At 38.8% G+C, this 22326-nt stretch overlaps 1 protein-coding gene across 1 annotated transcript in view; it reads left to right on the forward strand.

Moving 5' to 3' along the window:
• Positions 1–22326, forward strand: part of LOC126812084 (collagen alpha-5(IV) chain) — a 46698-nt gene that overhangs the window by 12343 nt on the left and 12029 nt on the right. Inside the window, exons 3-5 of the mRNA XM_050538269.1 lie at positions 8081–8128; positions 21297–21431; positions 21930–21974. Of these exons, the coding sequence (XP_050394226.1) occupies positions 8081–8128; positions 21297–21431; positions 21930–21974 (228 nt within the window). The remainder of the gene's footprint in view (positions 1–8080; positions 8129–21296; positions 21432–21929; positions 21975–22326) is intronic.

The following is a 22326-nucleotide window of genomic DNA, read 5'->3' on the forward strand; positions in this document are numbered from 1 at the left end:
ATATCATAACATACATCTTACCTAGACTGGTATACATTGCTATTATAAGATCATATTTCTATTGTTATAGTTTTAACAAAGGGATGTCGGATCACCCTGACTTTTAAAAACGTAACGTTCAGTCACTGACCGGACAATATCTTTTTTTTTTCATGGCCTGGTGCATATTGTTTAATACCCGAATTGATTATTTAAAGATATATTATGGGAAATTAGATAAAGAGCTGGCAGTTCTTACTATACTAGTTAAAAACTAAATATTGTAAAGGGAATTTTGCTGATAATTTCAGTCAAATTGATTGATCCACTGTGAACCGAGAATTAAGCGATTGAAATTTCGGCCTAGCTTCTATCATCATTACTAAAGTCGGTACGATAAAAGTAAAACATTATCCACTTCATGGTTAGGTCAGGAATGAAAGTTGAGCAGCAAATCGGATCATAATCCAATAAATATTTAATAATTAAGATAACATTTCAAGCCTAAAGAAAGACCTGCAATAGGCAGATTTAGCTTTTGCATAATGTATGTTTAACATATAATTATGAAACGAAAAAGTACATAATCGGAATAAAAAAGGGTGGAGCTGGCTTGATAATATCGTCTACGGGGAATGTCGACTGTTGCCAGACTATCATATCTTTGTAAGTGTTAAAAGGATTGAACCAATTTTAGAACTGGTATTTCTTTTAGAGAACCATCCTTTACAGCACGAGAGCTAAGTGCATAAGACGCCAACATCGTGATTTTCCAACGTAGTTTCCCACTGTCAGTGTTGCAGGACGGAGGGCCTGACAAGGACTGCTATCTAGTCGCTCGGATGGGACGAAAACCGAGATCCTGCGAACGCATTGGCATGCACATAAAAGATCCTTTGGCAGTTGGAATTCGATATAAGAGTAGGTCGTAGCCACACTGTTCTAGTCCAGTCGGAGCAGAACAGTAGGACGTTAAACCCCCATTCATTTCATTTCTTTTACATCATTCCTTTAATGTCAACCGGCAACTTTAAAGAAGTCCTATATGAATTTTGTAAACATTTTTTTTATACGAATCAGTAAATTTAAAAGAATAACAGTGTAAGTTATATCCCTTTAAATTATATGATGCATTCAGCTTTACCAGACAAAATTGCATTTATAAAGCGCGTCATCCTTGTGCACTTTAAGAGCTACTTATGATCATGTGGTCACAATTGGAGCGTAATGAGAGGGTCAAGAACGTGGAGAGAGAGAGAGAGAAAGAGAAAGAGAGGGGGGGGGGTAACGTCCTCTCGACACTAACTAGGTTATTTCGGGACTAACGTGGTTTAATTTAAATCAATAATTTGCTTGCGCGTAGGGGTCTTTAGCAGTGGGAGGAAACACTCAATCCCCCGTCATGAACGTTGTATAAACTACCTCGTGTCATGGATTTCATAATTTCGCTGCGCTTTGGTGAAAAGCCGGAAAGAATGACCGCAGTAGAGTTTGACAGGGGTATTACAAACACAATGTTCCGGATTTAAACCCGGCCAGCGAAAAATATTTGAAATTTTTCAGTCTCGGTTGCGCTTAAGTGTTTCCAGTACCTGAACAGTTAGAATTAGAGGAAAACGCCGCTATCCAGGCTAAATTCATCTGCGTCCGGATCGCATACCTAACTTTAAAAAATGACCATGTGTTAGTCCCATAATGACCGAAATGTGTTGACGAGATTTTAAATCTCGTTCCTTTACCTTCGAAACTTTGGCCTAAACAATTTACGTTATCAGTTTCCTGTTCAGAAAAACTAAAGTAATTTAAATAACCCCTTTTTTTATATGCAGGTATAAAAAGGTGTAGAGATTTAAAGATGCAATTTAATATTTTTAAGTTATATTTTTAAAATGTATTAAAATAAAGCCCTAAAATAGATGGTATCTATAAACAGTCCTACCTTGTTAAAGAATAATCCTATTAATCCTATAATTCACTATTGCCAGTTGAGAAATTGGCAAAAATATCATTTTCAACTTCAAATTCAAACGTTTGAAGATTTTTAAGTGTGAGAAAGATAACCTTTGATCGTATAATAGTGAGTTGACAACCTATTGAGCAATAGACATAGAAATAATTATGTTTTGACTTTCTTAGAAAATATGAAATTATCGCTTTAAATGTATTTATAAGAAGAATTAATCCAGGTATCCGTAACAGGAAAATAATCTTGGCAAAGTACCAGAGAATCTGTCCACCACTATCATTGCCTATAGAACAATGGTTAGATACCCCTTTTTTCCGTGAACAAAGGTCATCCATAAAATTCGAAACTAAAAACACGAATTAGAATTGAATAGTGGTTCATGAAATGAAATGAAATGAAATGGGGTTTAACGTCCTACTGTTCTGCTCCTATACTGGGCTAATGAAGACGGGCATACGCCATACAGTGTGCTATGAGGGAAATTTTGCCCGGGCAGCGGCACTATCGTCTACTCTTATATCGAATTCCAACTGCCAAGGGATCTTTTACGTGCATTCCAATGTTTACACGGGACCGCGGTTTTTCGTATCATCCGAAGGACTAGACAGCTTTCCTTGTCAGGCCCTCTGTCCTGCATCACTGACAAGGGGAAACCACATCGGAAAATCGGGATGAACTTTCTCGGCCAATGCAGGGACCGAACACCCGGCGAATAGTGGTTCATTTCAATCAATATCGATGTTGTTATCTTAATGGTTTCGGGCGCCATTTGTAATAAACAAAGAAAAACATATCCCAGTGCTGAAGTAATTTGATTCACAAACGACAAAATAATAATTTAATTAGAATTCAATATTGGTCCACTTTCATCACAATCTGATTCAAATACAGATCTATATTTCGTTTCGTTTTTTTATACTTTCGATGGCCTACACTACATGAAGATCTGACCAGTTATCGTGATAGGTCACGTCAGGGGTCAAAAGACCGACTTATGACCCTATGACGTCAGACATTTGATTAACCAATCAGCATTGATGTTACTAGTGGATTACCCACAGTTCCGTGAAAAACACGCCTAAAGCTCGCCGTAACAGACCGTTTCATTGGCTTAACCCTGACACCATTCAGAACACGAGTTAAATAACAACTCTTCCAGATCCAAGTGTAGTAAAGACAAGTAAAACGAAATTTGTACTATAAAAAAGAAATGAAATAGGATCTGTATTTTAACCAGATTGCTAATATTTGGGACCTAGAAATTGACACAAATGGGTCGCAACGCATATAATAATGTAATATGAATGTGTATAAACTGATTTACATTAAATCGTTTCTGTTTTTACTCTTAATTTCAAATCAGCTATGTTCGGCGAAATACGTCATGGTCTCATTCGAATGGCAATCTCTAGCGTCTGGTTCATTCCAGTCTACATCGCAAAAAATTAATGTGCATGCTCTCCAGATAAGAATATGATGTCACCGTTTGACATGACTTGTGGAATATGTCTAGACTCGTTCTTCGAATCCCTTGTTACAAATGGCGCTGAAACGCATTATGGTACACGATACGTGTACCAATGGTAAAATGTTTGTTTGGTCTTAAATATTGGATATCAGAAGGCCACAACATCAATATTGGTTTAAATTGGCAAAGGTATAATAAAAGGCGGTAAGCTATGTGAACCCACCCAACAAATAAATAAAGCTATTGTGTCACGTGTATATAAATCAAGTATTTAACAATCATTCTATTCATGAGGACATAATACATTACTTAAACCAAAATACCCCGTCAAAAATCAAAACCGAGTAACACACTTTTGTTTTATCAAAATTGAGTTAGGACCAAATTTGTAGTTACTAGGATATATGCTTCCTGTTGTTGTACTAGATATTCCGATCTTTTCATTTTGTAAGCAGTTAAACCCATGACACAACCTAGCAACTTCCTTCATTTGCCTATAAGTATGGGGTGTTCCCACTTAGCCGGCGGGCTTTGATGTCAAATTTTGCCGCTAATCCAGAGTTAATCCTAGAACAATGGTGTTATAAACTATAGTCCATATCTTTTTTAAGACTAAAACTGTATTGATTTTAACAAATTTAACTCTTTTTAAATAACATTAAATAGCTTACACATATAAAAATATATTGATTTTAACAAATTTAATATTTATTAAATAACATTAAATGATTTACACATATAAGATAGCATTATATAATTTATAAATAAATGCCTTACAACATAACAATCATTTTACAACCCCATTAAATAGGAAATATTTGTTCCATACCGATTTACACTTAAAGAGCCATTTAATAACTGTGTTTTCATATGTTCAATTCTTGTATCAAGTTGTCGATATTTCTTAACTCGAGGCCTTTTGGTACCACCAAATAATATCTGTGAAATGGTGATTTCGACATAGGATTGTTCTTGTTTTATTAAGTTAATGAACTTGTAAGAGGGATTAAGAGCTCATTAACGCTGAACACTAGTTCTTTACGAATTGTAATTTTTATAATGTAAATGCCTTAGGGAGGAGCAGAGAGAGAGAGAGAGAGAGAGAGAGAGAGAGAGAGAGAGAGAAATGGGGTTAACGTCCACTCGACACAAACTAGGTCATTTCGGGACTAACACATGGTTCAATTTTATTTCAATAATTCGCTTGCGCGTAGGGGTCTTTAGCAGTGGGAGGAAACCGGACGACCCGGAGAAAACCCACGAGGTTGGTCAGGCGACCCTCCTCCTTGTCACGTACAACCGGGGAATCGAAACCCCCACCAGTTGACTCAATGACAGACCGTATGATACAGCGCAGCGCGCACGTGCTAACCATTGGGCCATCCACCCTCCAGGGAGGGACAGAGGTGACTGCGTGGCTTCAATGAATAAAATTGAAAAAACATTCATTACATTCTGATTTGTTAAACTTCTCGATACTCAATCAAATTCTGTATAAAACACACTGTAAGAATTTGTTTTGGGTATTGAAATCATTTTAGCGCTATCATAGAATCTCTAATAGAAATATCAGCCCAAAAATTGTTCAATTGTGTTCAGTATTTACAAAAATATGTGGAATTGACATTTCATCAATCTATGCTACTCTCTATGCGATACCCCGCCGCCAAATTTAATTGTAGGCCTATTTTAAATCCGATTGAATCCAAGCCGGAGAAAATTTCAGTCAAATTGATCCACTATGGGCCGAGAACGAAGCGGGTGAAATTTTCCCATAGTCTCGGTCATCATTACTAAAATCATTAATATAAACAGCATAGTCTCGATTATCCACTGTTTTGATTTAATTATCAATGGCCGTTAAGCGGCATATAGGAATCTAATCCAGCCAACATCGAAGGCTAGCCTTGACATCGAGAGTTTATTATGGTCTGGATAAGTTAATTATAAATGTCTAATTAATAATATAGATAACATTTCAGGCCTAAAGAAAGGCCTGCAATAGACAGATTTTGCTCTTGCATAATGTATGTTTAATTAATCAGTGTTAAAAATCAATCTTAGTATATATTAGCGTAGGTTAAGCCGTGAGAAATTTTATATTTTAGAAAAAATACAAATGGCGCATCGGGAATTTAATTAACCATAAAAGGACGAGTAACTTGTACTCAAAGGGAGAAAGGCCTGTAAATAGAAGGAGATTCATCCAGAATGTATTAAGTGACATAGAACCAGAAATTTTACATCTGTTAGTTAATTTATACCTCACAATGTCGTGTATTTACAGACCATGGCGATATCCGCTATATCAACAAGTTGTGTTAAATTGGATATATTTAGATATCATTATAAGTCACCAGTGACAGTCTTTCATAGATGAAATATAGACATTTAACATACCGACACTAATATGTTACAAGCTATGGTGTTCAACTAGTCTCTTATGGTCAGCGCTCTTTTAGTTATCAAGCACCTGTTTTATGGAATAATCTACCATTTAGTTTAAGATGTTGTACATCTCTATATTCTTTTAAAAAACAACTTAAAACACATTAATTTAATCAGGCTTTTAACTGACTCTGTATACAATCGTTAACATGCCCATAATCTTGTTGTTTATGTGTGATTTACATCGTCACTTTGTAAAGTGCCCCTGAACATGTTATATGAAAGGGTGCACTATAAATATGCTGTAATAATAATAATAATAATAGTAATAATAATAAACAGAGAGAGAGAGATTGGGTTTAACGTCCACTCGACACAAACTTGGTCATATGGTTTAATCTTATTTCACTTGCGCGTAGGGGTCTTTAGCAGTGGGAGGAAACCGGAGGACCCGGAGAAAACCCACGAGGCTGGACAGGCAACCCTACTCCCTGTCACGTACAACCGGCAAATCGAAACCACGCCAGTTGACTCAATGACAGGCCTTATGATACATCGCGCACGTGCTAACCATTCGGCCATTCCCCCCCACCCTCCCTATAGTAAATAGTTAGAAACATATAAACTATGATTCATTTTCATTTTGTCAGATAGAAAAAACGGTATACGTAGGAAGCCACAAGGTAAATTTTTCCCGGACATAGGCATTGTTAAGGGATTTTTACGTGCACGCCAAATGTACACATGGTTTCTTTTTTTTCGCCCCATCTGAATGACTATGCGTCGTCCCTTGCCAGACCAAGATAAATCTCAGAAGTCTCTTGTGTATTCTTAAAACATTTGGGTGGGGGTTTTTTTTGGTGACATTTTTTGTATGGGATTGTTTGGAGTGATTTTCGTTTCTGAAATTCAGGTCCAAACCATCGATTCGGTTTGCTATAAGTAGTGCTGTCCACGGGGTAGGTTATGCGTATTCTTTAGGAAACCCCTCATACCAATTTTCATTTTAGAAGGGGGGTTGGATCGCCGAATAGTTAGCGCGAGCGCGTTGTGTCATAAGGTCTGTCATTGAGTCAACAGGTGTGGTTTCGATTCCCCGGTTGTACGTGACAACCGCTAAAGACCCCTACGCGCACGCCAATTATTGACCTAGTTTGTGTCAAGTTGACGTTAACCCCCTCCCCCTCTCTCTCTCTCTCTCTCTCTCTCGCTCTCTCCCATTTGAGAATCTCACATAGCTAAAAATAGTTTGTAGTTCTTACGAGTTTTATCCTTACATACGCGAATATATGGTATGGAAAATCAAATCTACCCACCGAGTAGAAGTGTTCTTGAATTATTAGTAAATAACAAACATGGCCCTGCTCTTCTCAACAGGTCAGAAATAGCCATGGCGAATGAATATATTACATGTATGCATATGCAAATAATAACTTCAAGCGATCATATAAATAAATAAATAAAATATATTATTATCAACAGATGTAGGCAATTTAGTACAGAAGTACAGCAAAAATTTATGAGCAAATTTATATACTTAAAGGGTGTATAGCTCTTTTTTTCTTTTTTTAAAAAAAAAAAACAAGTTAAAATGAAAGAAAATAGGTCCAAAAGCACATATTAATGTTAAATATAATATGAAAGTATAAAGTGATTTTACATTAAATTTTTAATCAATTATGTTCGGGGAAATATGCGAACAGTCCAAACTGAAAAGCACTCGTTTGCGCCTAGTCCATTCTAGTCGTTTTTTATTTTAATTATCATTTTTAATCTCGCTGGTGTTCTAATCCTTTTAAATCTCGGTCATCCTGTGAAGTAAAGGGTTGATTATAAGCTTTTCGTGTGAATAAATGTCCATATCAGTGATTCTCAACCAGTGTGCTGCGAGATCTTTCTATGTGTGCCGCGAAATTTTTAATGGCACACTAAGAAAATGCGAAAAACCACGTGATCCCAATTGAGTATTCATTGGTGTCTACTGGTAAGTTCATAGCTGTGTTTTTCTTTACTGAGTTGGAGTCATTCTATGTGTCTATGACTAGTCAGTGTCTACGGTTGTATGTCGTCTATAAGTTGCCATGTTTTTATTTTGCAAAAATCAAATATTTTTCATATATTATTTATAGCCAGGTGTGCCGCTATTTTTTCATGTGTTTGCAAAAAAAGGTTGAGAACCACTGACGATATAATACAAAATACAGACCTCCATTCGGCAGACTTAGCTCGTACATAATGCATCTTTAATCTAAGGACGTGTATTCTTTATTTTATTCTAGGGTCGGTGTAACAGGGGTTGTTCATGTCGAGATCTGAAAGGAGAAATGGTAAGTAAATTATTATCTTTGATGACCCTTGACCCCTGACCTGTAACCTTTGACATGAGTTATGTCTCGTGCTTTACGACAAAAAAATCTGCCGTTCATAATTCGTTTAACTAGACTAAACTTTGACCTATATTTGTTCACCTTTGACCTATAGAGCTGTTATGTCTCGAACACAAAACCCTACAAAGGAAGTGATTTATCATTTTAGGACATAAATTCACTTGAAAGTAATAAAGAAAAGCGTACATAGTCGAGCTAGTAGGCTTGATCTTTTAACGAAATGAAATGGGGTTTAACGTTCTACTGTTTTGCTCCGAATGGGCTAATGCAGATGTATTAATTATTTAACAGTCTTACTCAAAATACATTTTAATTGTTGTGACTTCGATTGATTGTTTGAAGTAGGGTCGCCTGTTCAAACTCGTGGGTTTTCACTGGGTCTCTCGGTTTCCTCCCACTGTTAAAGACCCCTTTATTGAAATTTAATTGAACCACATGTTAGTCCCGAAAAGTCCTAGTTTGTGGCGAGTGGACGTCTGATTTCCCACCCGCCCGCGGCTCGGCGGACTGTAAAGAAATATATTTGTCGGGAAAATATGCTGGCCCCCCCAAACAAGTTCGGCCCCGTACGCCTATGACCGGACCCCTAACTTATAACTCACAGTAGTGATTTCGCCAATGTGTTTGCTGTCTGATACCATATTGCGTATGTCAGAGTATTCCCTCTTTTAGCATTTGCATGTTACAAATACCAAAAATTAAATGATGAATTCCAAATATTGAATGTTTTCTGTATCAAGCATGAATTGCCATTTAACCTCTTTATCACATAGTACACAAAGTAGCAATTTGGTGAGAATTATTAAAGCTTTTCCATATGCCACTAAAATGTTTTTTGATAATAATTTAGTTGATTTTCAGACGTCAAATATGAATGCAAATAAAAAGCAAACCGCTGCCTTTTAATTCAAATATATTTGTACGTAAAAACTTGAATTATAACTGGGGTCCATATGGACCCCATGATACCTGCTATGTGATTCTCACAACGTGAACCCACAAGGGTTAAGTCAATTGGCGTGGTTTCGAATCCCCGGTTGTACGTGGCAAGGAGTAGGGTCGCCTGTCCAACCCCGTGGGTTTTCTCCAGGTCCTCCGGTTTCCTCCCACTGCTAAAGACCCCTACGCGCAAGCAAATTATTGAAATTAAATTGAACCACATGTTAGTCCCGAAATGACCTAGTTTGTGTCGAGTGGACGTCTGATTTCACAGATGTGGGGAGCCACGGTATCTCAATGAGAAGGGCTTGGCTTGATAACCATGGGTTCCCGGATTCGATCCAGTGTTGGCCGAGAAAGTGGAGTTCAGGGCCTGACAAGGAACAGTGTCTAGTCTGTCGGATGAGACGAAAAGCTGGGGGTCCCGCTTACACGTCGACATGCAAGTAAAAGAACCCGTTTTCCGGGCGGTTTGTGCAGACAATTAGGACGGTAATCCCGATTTCATTTCATTTCTCCGATGTGCTCAAGTCGCATTTAGATATACGAAAACAAAGACATTAGAATTATCAGTCTGATTTTTCCAATTATTACATTCTCATCGTCTTTTCATATATTAAATCTGTGTTGCATAAAAGCAATGTAAACTGGCTTCCTTATTGCACCTGGGGGGTTGGATCATAAGACCTGGTGTGTTTTCGATTCCCCGGTTGTACGTGACAAGGAGTAGGGTCGCCTGTCCAACCTCGTAGATGTACGAAAACAAAAACATCAGAATTATCAGTCTGATTTCCCCGATTACTTTATCGTTTTTTTATATTAAATCTGTGTTGCATAAAAGCAATCCGAGCCGACTTCCGTATTGCATCTTCCATAATAAACAAACTGCAGTGTTATTATATTGTGAAGTAAATATAGAATTATAAAGCTGTTTAATATGAGAGGATTGTTTATTTAGTTAAATATGTTGAAGAGATATCCTGTATGTAAATAGATACAGCATTCCATTTTATTACAAACAGTTTATATAGACAGGTTACACTCTGGTCCCTTGTCAGTGGTGCAGGACGGAAGGCCGGACAAGGACAGCTGTCTAGTCGTTCGGATGGGACGAAAAACCGAGGTGTCTTGTATACATTGGCGTGCACGTAAAAGAGAAATGGGGTTTAACGTCCACTCGGGACTAACATATGGTTTAATTTTATTCCAATAATTCGCTTGCGCGTAGGGGTCTTTAGCAGTGTGGGGAAACCTGAGGACCCAGAGAAAACTCACGAGGTTGAACAGGCGATGCACGTAAAAGAACCCTTGGCAGTTGGAATTCGATATTAGAGTAGGCCATAGTGCCGCTGCCCGGGCAAAATTTCCTTCATAGCACACTATATGGCGTATGCCCGTCTTCATTAGCCCAGTATACTAGCAGAACACATTTCATTTGCACTCTGGTGTTCCATAGAAGTCTGTAATTGTCAAAAGGATAGTCCAGGGTACAAATCCTATGGGTTTCGCAGTGTCCGTGCACAACCACCCCACTCCCCCCCCCCCCGACCGACATATCTCCGAAGCAATTAAGGAGTGTGGGTGTTGCCTCTGATCAAATGGATTACTAAATTGACACTTTAAATTCAATCCTTAATACTACATGTAGAAATTAAAAATAACTAGAGATATTGATTTGGGTCGAACATTTGTTTATTTCGTTCGATTTCGTTGATTAATTTTGTGCGATGACAATTTATCTTGTTGGAAATTCTACATGGAAAAATAAAGCCAGTGTTCAGATACGACAGTTGGAGTGTTCTGCTGTCGAAGATTAAAGGGTCAATCTCGATTATATTTTGGAGAATTAAACTGCTTAATTTTGTGTTAAAAGCCCCTAAAATCCTCTACATTAGGACCGAGAAACTAATTTAATATACCTTATAATATACCTTTTACAACTTAAACCCGTCAGTCTTCATCTGAAAATGGAGACCGGTGTCCCAAGCTGTATTATACTGTACGGTGTCTGGATTAAACCAGACTTTTATTTTATAAAAATGTGGGTCATGCACTGTATAGACCTCTAATGGAGCGGCAATAGATTATCAGGTCACCAAATGAAAAAAAAATTGACACGATACCTTAAATCTTTAACCATTTAGATATAACAGAAATTTTGACCCAAATGAAAGCGATTTTAGCTGCTTTAAGGTCATTAGCCTGTTGCTTAATAAATCTTGTGGGCGGTGGACTTTAATAAAAGATAAAGTAAAAAAAAGTTATTAAAGGTCTGCACACATTACACCTGTAGCTGTTCAAAGAGATCAAGATCTGAAGAGAGGGGGTGTGTTACATCAAAAGATTTCTTGCGTCATGATAACATGGACTATAAAACAGGTTTGACTGGTTTTACATATAAGCAGAAACACTGGATAATCTAACATCAGAGGGTTTCATTTAAAATTACATACAAGAAATACTAGATTTTGTCAAGATGTCGCGTGACCCCATGTTTGAAGTAAGACAGTAATTTTAGGAGGGGCACCTATTTCAAATGACTCCAGGTTTCTCACTATAAAGCGTTGTGTGAAGAACCAATCTGAGTAAAATACAGATCTATATTTCGTTTCGTTTTTTATACTTTCGATGGCCTCTACTACACGAAGGTTGGAGAACACCAGATCGGAGACGGCCCTGCACATATGACGTCATATGTGGATTGCGCGTTATTGTTAGGGTAATTGGGATCGCGGTTTTTCGGAGATGGATGAAAAAAAACTACCTTGTACTTATATATTGCTTATAATGATCGATGGATAGTAATGGTGATTTATGGTCCCTGGCATCTTCTCTCCGTCTGTGTTGTTCATTCCTGTTAAAATCACTGAGTTTATTATATTGCGTGCTCTGTGCAGCAGAGTATACGGTATCAAGTTCGATCCCGGTGTTTGCCGAAAAAATTCCTCGAAAATTTTCAGCCTAGTTCTCTCTGACAAGGAACTGTGTCTAGCCGTTCGAATTGGACGAAGACCAGAGGTATTGTCTATACGTTGACGTTCCTCTAAAAAGAAAGAGAGGGGGAGAGGGGAGAAATGGGGTTTAACGTTCAATCGACACAAACTATGTCATTTCGGGACTAACATATAGTTCAATCTTATTTCAAAACTTCGCTTGCACGTGTGGTTTTTAATAGTGGGAGGAAACCGGAGAAACCCCATGAGGTTAGACAGCCGACCCTACTCCTTGTCATGTACAAGCCAGGAATCGAAACCACATCAGTTGACTCAATAACACCCCTTATGATGCAGCGCACTGTCAATACAAGAAATGAAATGGAGTTTAACGTCCTACTGTTCTGCTCCTCTGCTGGGCTAATGAAGACGGGCATACGCCATACAGTGTGCTATGAGGGAAATTTTGCCCGGGCAACGGCACTATCGCCTGCTCTTATATCGAATTCCAACTACCAAGGGATCTTTTACGTGCATTCCAATGTATACACGAGACCTCGGTTTTTCGTCTCATCCGAAGGACTAGACAGCTGTCCAATACAAGAAGCCTTGACAGCTGGAATTCGTTGAAGAGGATGCGGATATGGTGTATGTCCGTTTATATTAGCCCGTCTGTATTGGTATAGAACAGTAGAACGTTAAACCCCATTTTATTTCTTTTATTTCCATCGCCATTTTGAAAATTTGAAACTGACATATTAATATGTTTTATTCTCAATGGGTAAGTGTTGAATAATCGGAATAAATTTAATTCGAGTATCTTTGCATTGACTGCTCGTTAAAAATAATAATATTCGGTGACCTCGTCTTAAAGTTTATATAGATTTTTTACTCTTTAAATGTTTTGAACTTGAAGTACTTTAGTTGAAAGGTCAATTGTTTTACTGCTTGACCTCTTGACCTATTAACTTAGAGTGTTTATGTTTATATATTGTCATCCTTAAAGGTGAATTGTAACAATGGCGCACACCCTGCATCGTCTTGACAAACTGATTAAAATACAGATCTATATTTCGGTTTGTTTTTTTTATACTTTCGATGGCCTCTACTACATGAAGATCTGACGATTTGTAGTGGAGGGTCACGTCAAGGGTCATTCGAGGGGCTTTTGACCCTATGACGTCTAGTATTTGATTAACCAATCAGCGTTGATGTTTCTAGTGGGTTACCCACCCAAAAACTCACCGTAACAGACCGTTTCATTGGCTAATCCCTCACATCATCCAGAACGCGGATTATATAACAACTCTTCCAGATCCTACTTTAGTAAAGACAAGTAAATTTTCAACTATAAAAAAACGAAACGAAATAGGATCTGTGTTTTAATCAGGCGGCAAAATCCGCTGACTCAACCAATGTTGGTATTTCCTATGAGATGTTTTGAGTGGAAACCTTGCCCCTGGGTGCAGACGTAGACAGACACAGACACACTATAGACATACATATGCTCGTCATTCAAGAATAAACGCCATCGGCATTAAACAATAACATAAAAATTACAATAACATAAAATTACAAATTTCAGGAAACAAGTAATGTAAATTTTCTGTAGCCTGACCGTATGCAAATATATGACAAAAATGTGGCTTTTTTGCTATATCCGTTCTGGCAGGAAATTGTTTGTAGAACAGCGATGGGAAGCATTATATATTTCTAAAATATATTTTAAATGAGTCTTCTTCATAAGAGAGAGAGAGAGAGAGAGAGAGAGAGAGAGAGAGAGAGAGAGAAATAGGGTTTAACGTCCACTCGACACAACCTAGGTCATTTCGGGACTAACATATGGTTTAATTTTATTTCAATAATTCGCTTGCGCATAGGGGTCTTTAGCAGTGGGAGGAAACCGGAGGACCCGGAGAAAACCCACGAGGTTGGACAGGCGACCCTGGTCCTTGTCACGTACAACCGGGGATTCGACACCACGCCAGTCGACTCAATGACAGACTTTATGATACAGCGCGCGTCTTCATAAAAGAAAAATAGAGAACATTTATTGTGTTTGTCAAATAATGTTGCTTATGCTGAGGATGCTATCAAAGTTAATGATAAGGAGAGAGAGAGAGAGAGAGAGAGAGAGAGAGAGAGAGAGAGAGAGAGGGGGGGGGGACAACGTCCACTCGACAAAGACTAGGTCATTTCGGAACTAACATATGATTTAATTTTATTTTAATAATTTACTTGAGCGTAAATGTCTTTATCAATGGGAGGAAACCGGGGAACCCGGAGAAAACCCACGAGATTGGACAGGCGACCCTACTCCTTGTCACGTACAACCGTGGAATCGAAACCACCGCAGTGGCCTCAATGATAGACCTTATGATACAACGCGCAAGCGCTAACCATTCGGCCATAGAAATTTGGCTAAATTCCGTAGTTCTAATGTCGAAGTCGTACTTAATAATTAAATCAATTTGAATATATTCGGTTTTCGTACGGTTTGATGAATTATTGAAATAAAACTGAACCATATGTTAGTCCCTAAATGACGTAGTTTGTGTTGAGTGGACGTTAAACCCTCTTTCTCCCTTCCGATATCTGATAAGTCAGTAGAATCCAAGTCATAAAGCATTGAATTGAATTTTCTATTTTTTATGACTTTGTTTGTGGGCTGGCGCAAGCTTAAATAATTGTGCCCTTTTTTTATCCCCCCCACCCCAAACACCCCAAGACATCCTCGACACGCACTTGATTCTTATAATATAAAATATGTAGACAAAGAAAGCTTTGAAAGTTCATTGTAACCCTATTTAAAAATCTAGAATATTTTAATATTTAAATAAATAAATATTTGTTTAATGTCTAGCCTATTTCACTTGTGTTTCTATTTATAGTAAATTAATTGAAACTTATAGGCGAATAATTTATAACAAGTAGAAATATGCATTCAATGGGAAAGGGTGTAGTATGTTGTTAGTCCTACGTATACTGGAGTCATGATGGCTAAGTGAGTAAGACGTTAGCTCGCTAACCTGGAAGTAGCGGGTTCGCTCCCGGTGTTTGCCGTGAAAGTTCATCGTGATTTTCCGGCGTGGTTTCCCCCTTGTCAGTGGTGCAGGACGGAGGGCCTGACAAGGACAATTGTCTAGTCGTTCGGATGGCACTAAAAACCGAGGTCCCGTGTACACATCGGCTTGCACGTAAAAGATCCCTTGGCAGTTGGCCTTAGCGCCGCTGTCCAGGCAAAATTTAACTCATAGCACACAGTATGGAGTATGCCCGTCTTCATTAGCCCAGTATAGGAGCAGAACAGTAGGACGTTAAACCCCATTTCATTTCATATCCTACTCATATTCTGCATTGTGGAGGTTAATGACCAACGACGCGGTAGCCGCAAAGAAGCATAACCGTGTGTGTGTGTGAATAGGATTATTTAACGTCCGCTTTCACAGAGGTAATATCGCCGGTAACAGATAAAAGACCTACCTTTATTGGCCAAAATAACTGGGTTGGGGTGATGACGGTACTCACAACCGTATCAGCGCCCACCCCCTGCCCTCCCCGTCTTTTTTCCCGGTGAGGTATCGGGTTATCAAGGGGAACAGGGACCAAGGACAATTCCTATCGCCTCTGTTGCGAATTTGTATCAGAATGTGTGTCATTGAGTCTGGCGTAGTTTCGATTCCCCGGTTTTATGCGATAAGGAGTAGGTTCGCCTGTCCAACCTCGTGGGTTTTCTCCGGGTCCTCCGGTTTCCTCTCACTGCTTAAGACCCCTACGCGCAAACGAATTATTGAAATAAAATAGAACCATATGTTAGTCCCGAAGTGACCTAGTTTGTGTCGAGTAGACGTTAAACCCCGTGGTTTCCCCTTGTCAGTGGTGCAGAACGGAAGGTCTGACAAGGACAGCTGTCTAGTCCTTCGGATGAGACGAAAAACCGAGGTCCCGTGTATATATTGGAATGCACGTAAAAGATCCCCTGGCAGTTGGAATTCGATATAAGAGTAGGCGATAGTGCCGCTGCCCGGGCAAAATTTCCCTCATAGCACACTGTATGGCGTATTAGCCCAGTATAGGAGCAGAACAGTAGGACGTTAAACCCCATTTCATTTCATTTCATTTCATTTCTTTCTTTCTGCCTCGTTTTGAGTAGGTCTACCCGTCGCCGGTCCAAATATTCCAGGATCATCGCTCGTAGACAGAAAGAGCTTTTCTTTATATGTTAATGAACTGGCTGTGAAAATAAACGAAAATGAATAAACATTTAGTTTAATTATATTGACTGACATGCATCTTAAACCTCTTCGTCATCTATTCAGAATAAAAACCACCTTATTTTTAATCAGGTGATTCACCTCAAAGTAACTTCTCAGATTGTAGACATTTTAATTTTCTATTTTTGGGAGCTCCTATTTGTATTTGGATATTTTAAATAGTTTAAATTCAAAAGGTCAGTGACCGTCTCTGGTGTTGGTTTATTACCCTAATCATTGAATACATCAATCGTTGATTATTTTGTACCCAAGCCACCACCCCCTTTTCAAAAATCTTTTGTGGCGCTCATTTTCTGTTTTCGGCCACGGAATGGTGTAGCGGTTTTTTTTAAGTGGGGAATTTTGCTACAATGGCTGCCCAGGACCCACAACCCGGTTATTTATCTGCCACCAGTGATCTATTGGCCGATCGCAAGCCCTTTAAAGTAGAGCCTCTTCAGAGGAGAGGGCGGACTAGCTAAAAAGTATCTAAATATAGCTGTTATTAGTCTCGACTATTTAGGCGTCTACAGACTGTAAATAAAACAATACCAACAAAATGAAACTAGCTTTGCCACACTTGTGATACAACTGTAAGATTTTAATATTAAAATAGTTACGGCTGTGCGTCGAATATTGATCACTTTAAGGCAAAATAAAGCGTTCTATGGAAGTTAAACTGTGACTCAGTGAGTAGGACGTTGGCACGCTAAGCTGGAGGTCCCGTGTTCGATCTCTGCGTTGACCGAGAAAGTTCATCTGGATTTTCCGGCGTAGTTCACCGATGTCAATGGTGCAAGACAGAAGGCCTGACAAGGGACAACGTATAGTCGTTCGGGTGGAACGAAAAACCGTGAACACATTGACTTGCACGTAAAAGAACCCTTGGCAGTTGGAATTCGATATTACAGTAGGTCATAGTGCCGCTGCCCGGGCAAAATTTCCCTTATAGCACACTGCATGGCAGAACAGTAGGACGTTAAACCACATTTCATTTCATTTCTTTTGCGTGTACGCCAATTTGTAGACGGGTGCAGATGCACCGAACGACCAGGCAGACTTCCCTTGTCAGTCCCGCCAGTGCCAAACCTGTGAACGTGGGACATTCTAGCCGAGAAGCCAATGCCCTATCTTGTCAGTTGATATCACGTACAATCCCGAACTCCTACGATTACATTTACCGCGGAACAAACATCCCACAAGTTGAGTAGTATTATTAAAACATTTATGTGCATAAATGTAACTCATAGAAGGCATTAAGTGCGTGGAAACTATTTTATTTAAGTTGAATTTAAATTTAATACCGTAACAATAGTTTTAGCTAAATTCCAGGGATTAAGTTGGGTGTTAGTGAAGTGACGGTGAACAATAGGAAACGCTTAATTTAGAATTTACCGCGTGCGTTGTAATAGTCTATACATTCCGACAAACTTACATATCTAGAATAATAAAAAAAACTCTCTATCTCTCGACGATTTCATTGGCTAAGTGAATCGGACGTACATGTAATGGCGCGCGTTATGTCATGGGGTTAGAGTTTATACGCTCCCTTGAGATTTTGCGGTCGTCTCAAATTGAATAAAAAAATATATATCACGTAGTTATAATCCTGTAATCAAACTTTGGGTTTTTGTGCCTCATGGAATCTTGTTCGTCGTGTAAAATCAGCCGTCACCCCACCCCGTCCACGTATTTATATTTTGTGTCATTAGTGTCGACGGGATTCGGGTTTAAAATCCACAGAATAATGCTTTAAAACGCTTGAGGTTGCTCAATAACTGGAACGATTTGGATTGTTCAGTAACTGTTTAGGTCATTTTTTAGAGCGCTTTAGATCGCTCAATAACTGTTTAGGTCATTTTAGAAAGCTTTAGACAAGATCGATCAATAACTGGTGAGATCATTTTAGAACGATTTTGACGAAATCACTCAAAAACTGTTTAGTTTAGTTTTGAACGATTCAGCTCCTCTTCTTATAGAATAATACAGAGATCAATTTAGAACGTGTCAGCTGCCCTTTATGTAGATTAAAACAGGGTCGTAGACAGCTAAAGCGGAATGGGTGGTAATATATCTCCCGAAAATTCCTGGGCTTTTATTTTTGACGATTTTAATGCTGCAGATGTTTAAAACATTGCAAATGAATTGATGATTGAACCATTGCAAATTACTAGTGTTGTGTGTGTTTTGGCGGGGGGGGGGGGCGTTCCCATCAACTCCCACCACCCCCACCCCCGCCCTCACACCACGACCACCACATATCTCTACGAGGACCTGATTGGTACAGGTACATTACAGTTGGTTTGAACTTTGCTGATCGAGCAGACATATTCTGAGAATCGGGGAGTACAAATTTACTCTCGAGTACAAGTGTTCTCGTGTATTCCAGATGGCGGAGACTGTACGTTTTAATAGATATACCACATTAAAGGGGAGGTCACTACAACTACAGAGAAATATACATCTCATTTCATCAAAATCAGGATAGCCGGAATTAACATGGATCATTTGAATTGGAAGGCAGACGATTTTACATTCGGTTAACCGAGAACGTTAAACGAGGAAAAAATGTTCGTCGTCGTAGGACTGACGCTTTATTGGACAACTCTGAGACGAGCGGACGTCATCTTTTTTCTTGTTCATTTTACCTTTTTTGGTCTTCTCGTCCCATTCCTACATCGTATCCAACAATCTTGAAAAGATTACTTGGGTCAAGTGTCCCCCCCCCACCCCCGCATTATCGTGTCATAGCCAACACACATTTACACAGTGTGTTTTGATGATGATTGCATGTTTAAGCTCGCGGGTGCAATTAATCTTGGGTGATCCTTACGATTGTAGTTATAACGACAAGCGGGGACTTGATGGCCGAATGGTTAGACCGTACGCGTTGTATCATAAGGTATGTCATTGAGTCAACTGGTGTGGTTGTACGAGACAAGGAGTAGGGTCGCCTGTCCAACCTCTTGGGTTTTCTCCGGGTCATCCGATATCCTCCCACTGCTAAAGACCAGTACGCGTAAGCGTACGTGCAAGCGACTTATTGAAATACAATTGAACTATATGTTAGTCCCGAAATGACCTAGTATGTGTCTAGTGGACTTTAAACCCCATTTCTCTCTGTTTTATTTATAACGACAAACTATCATCAGAAACTAATTCAACGAAGAATATTCAGTTACACACCCTTTCCCTAATTTCGGAGGCGTCCCTGTTGTCATGCCTTCCACCTGTGATGTATCGCAGCAGAGTAAGATCCACTGCGGACGAGTTTGCTAGGAGTGACTGTCACTTTAACCATGCTTTTGAGTTTGCTAGCAGTGACTGTCACTTTAATCATGCTGTATATACTATGTCAATAAGATAAACCAACATTGATGTAATTAGTAGAAAAAAAACCAGTTACATTCACAAAATAATCTTTAGATATTTGAAGCAGGTTTACAAATAGGTGACAGGATAAACTGACTAGGCAAGTTTTCTTCTGTCCTGATTATCCAGTGGATACTAAATCCATAACAAATAAATTAATGAATAAATAATTGCTGCTGAGTGTTGGGGAATGTCCTTAAAGGCCGATATCCTTATAATAGCTGCTCCACAAGAAATGTGAACAGTTGATATTCACGCCACTTTCACAGACTACCATATATTATGTAACTTTCGATTCCCCGGTTGTACGTGACAAGGAGTAGGGTTGCCTGTCCAACCTTGTGGGTTTTCTCCGGGCCCCCCGGTTTCCTCCCACTGCTAAAGACCCCTACGTGCAAGCGAATTATTGAAATAAAATAGATCCATATTAGTCCCGAAATGACCTAGTGTGTGTCGAGTGGACGTTAAACCCCATCTCTCTCTCTCCCTGGGTCATTTAAAACAGGCGCCACTCCTAAAACAGCTCGCTTACTATGGACCTGGGGCCAAATGACAAATTTTCCCCAAATTTCTCTCCTCCAAATTTACATAGTAGGGCCTAACTCCTATTTATTTACAACAACTATTAAGATTAGTTAAGATTCTATCTATATAAAACAAAGTACAAATTAAAACACAAACACTTATGTTTACTTTTTGAAATCCATTTATAATACACAAAAAGTACAAAATACTTTACATATCTATACAACTTTCTTGTAAATGTCAATTGTCAATGTGTATATGTATATAGTATTGTAGTTAACAAGGTGATTGTCAAATATGCATCCTGATAAACTAAAGTTATGTGATCAAGTTTTGTTTCATTTGGATCCTCCTCATAAAAATTCCCCTACTAAACTCTCTTTGTCGTATTGTTCATAATTCAAGCGAAACATTCAATATGTAAGTCATGAAAAAATATGAATGCGGCACCCCCTGACTTAAACATGATAAACATTGTATTGGTGTGATGTTTTAGTTTTAACCCCGTAAAATATGCCAAAACGATGTTTACAGAAGACTGAAACTTTAAATAATTTTATGGGGGTACCCTCCTCCTCCCCCCCCCACCCCCAGTGGGAGAGTGATCCTCCCACACTCTCCCTATCGCGCTACATCGGCTGTCAACATTCTATATAATTTCATTTGCGGCCCCCCCCCCCCCAAATATATTTCACGGCTACGAACCCTCCCCCCCCCCCCAAATATATTTCACGGCTACGACCCCCCCCCCCCCCAAATATATTTCACGGCTACGCCTCTGACTGTATGGCGTAAGTCCAGCTTCATTAGCCCAGCCGAAGCAGAAAAGTAGCACGTGAAACCCCATTTCTGTTCACGTTAGTGAAGATGTACGATGTACGAAGTTATAGACCACAATTATACTCTCTAGTAATAAAGAACCCCTTTAGCTTTATTTGTATGGAATGACATAATGTACAAAAATATTTAATAGTAGACCACAGATCAGTCATTCTTCCTATCCACGGCTTCTAGCTAAATTTGGTGTAATTGTAACATACAGAAATGTTTTTAAAAAATTTCTAATTCTTACCAAATTATTTTTAGGGGTTTACAGGAATGAAGGGTCAGCCCGGAATGGATGGAGGAAGAGGATCAACTGGACCTGAAGGTCATCCTGGGTTAAAAGGTCAAAAGGGTGAAACTGGATACGTCGGAAATGATGGCGAAAAGGGCGAATTGGTAAGATTCCGTTATTTCCCACTTAATATTTCCTCATTCTGAGCCAAGTTATCACTGTTTGTAGTTTTGACAAGATGTGTGCACTGTGTTAACCAGGGCACTGGTATATTCGGTACTTAGCCCCGCTTTTCAATTTTTAAATTAAATTTTTAAATGGCGAACCGTTCTAATCTAGTTAAAATCTTGAGTATCCGATGGCATCAAGAGTTGATTATGGTCTTTTCATGTTAATAAATATTTAATTAATAGTTTATATGACATTTCAGGTCTAAAGAAAGACCTGCAATAGGCAAATTTAGCTCTTGCATAATGTATGTTTAAGCGTCTTAAGATGTTATGATGTAGATAAATAATTAAACATTAGTTATAGAGAATATATTACATAGTAAAAGGTTATAGTTGAAGCTACTCTTAGGTGTTAGATTAGAAATAAAGTCTGCCCTCTATAGGCGTCCTCAGATATTAATAATGTATATGCTTGATTTTTGTGTATTTTAGGGTCCAGCCGGGTCGCAAGGTGTACCTGGACCATCGGGACTACCGGTAAGTTAATTGTGCTATATAACCCATTGTCGTGTGTCTTGATGATCAAGTCCAGAAGGGTAACACAACTAAAGGTCAATGCGAATTTCAGGAGCACAACAAGCCAAAAGTCAAAATTTTCATGTATAGATTGGAGAGGGCGAATGGTCTAACAGTAGGACGTTAAACCCCATTTCATTTCATTTCTGTACGTCAGTATAGCAGTTAGATAGTTTTATTTGGCCCAAAGAATTACAACGTAATAAATGACGTATTTATGTATGGTACCAAATTTCTTTTAGAATTAATCTGGGGACCCCTTTAATATTGGGGGTATCTGGCTGCATCCCAGTCAGCCCCTGCCCCCACCCCA

Source organism: Patella vulgata, chromosome 2, assembly GCF_932274485.2.
Source record: "Patella vulgata chromosome 2, xgPatVulg1.2, whole genome shotgun sequence".
Classification (NCBI taxonomy): Eukaryota; Metazoa; Mollusca; class Gastropoda; family Patellidae; genus Patella; species Patella vulgata.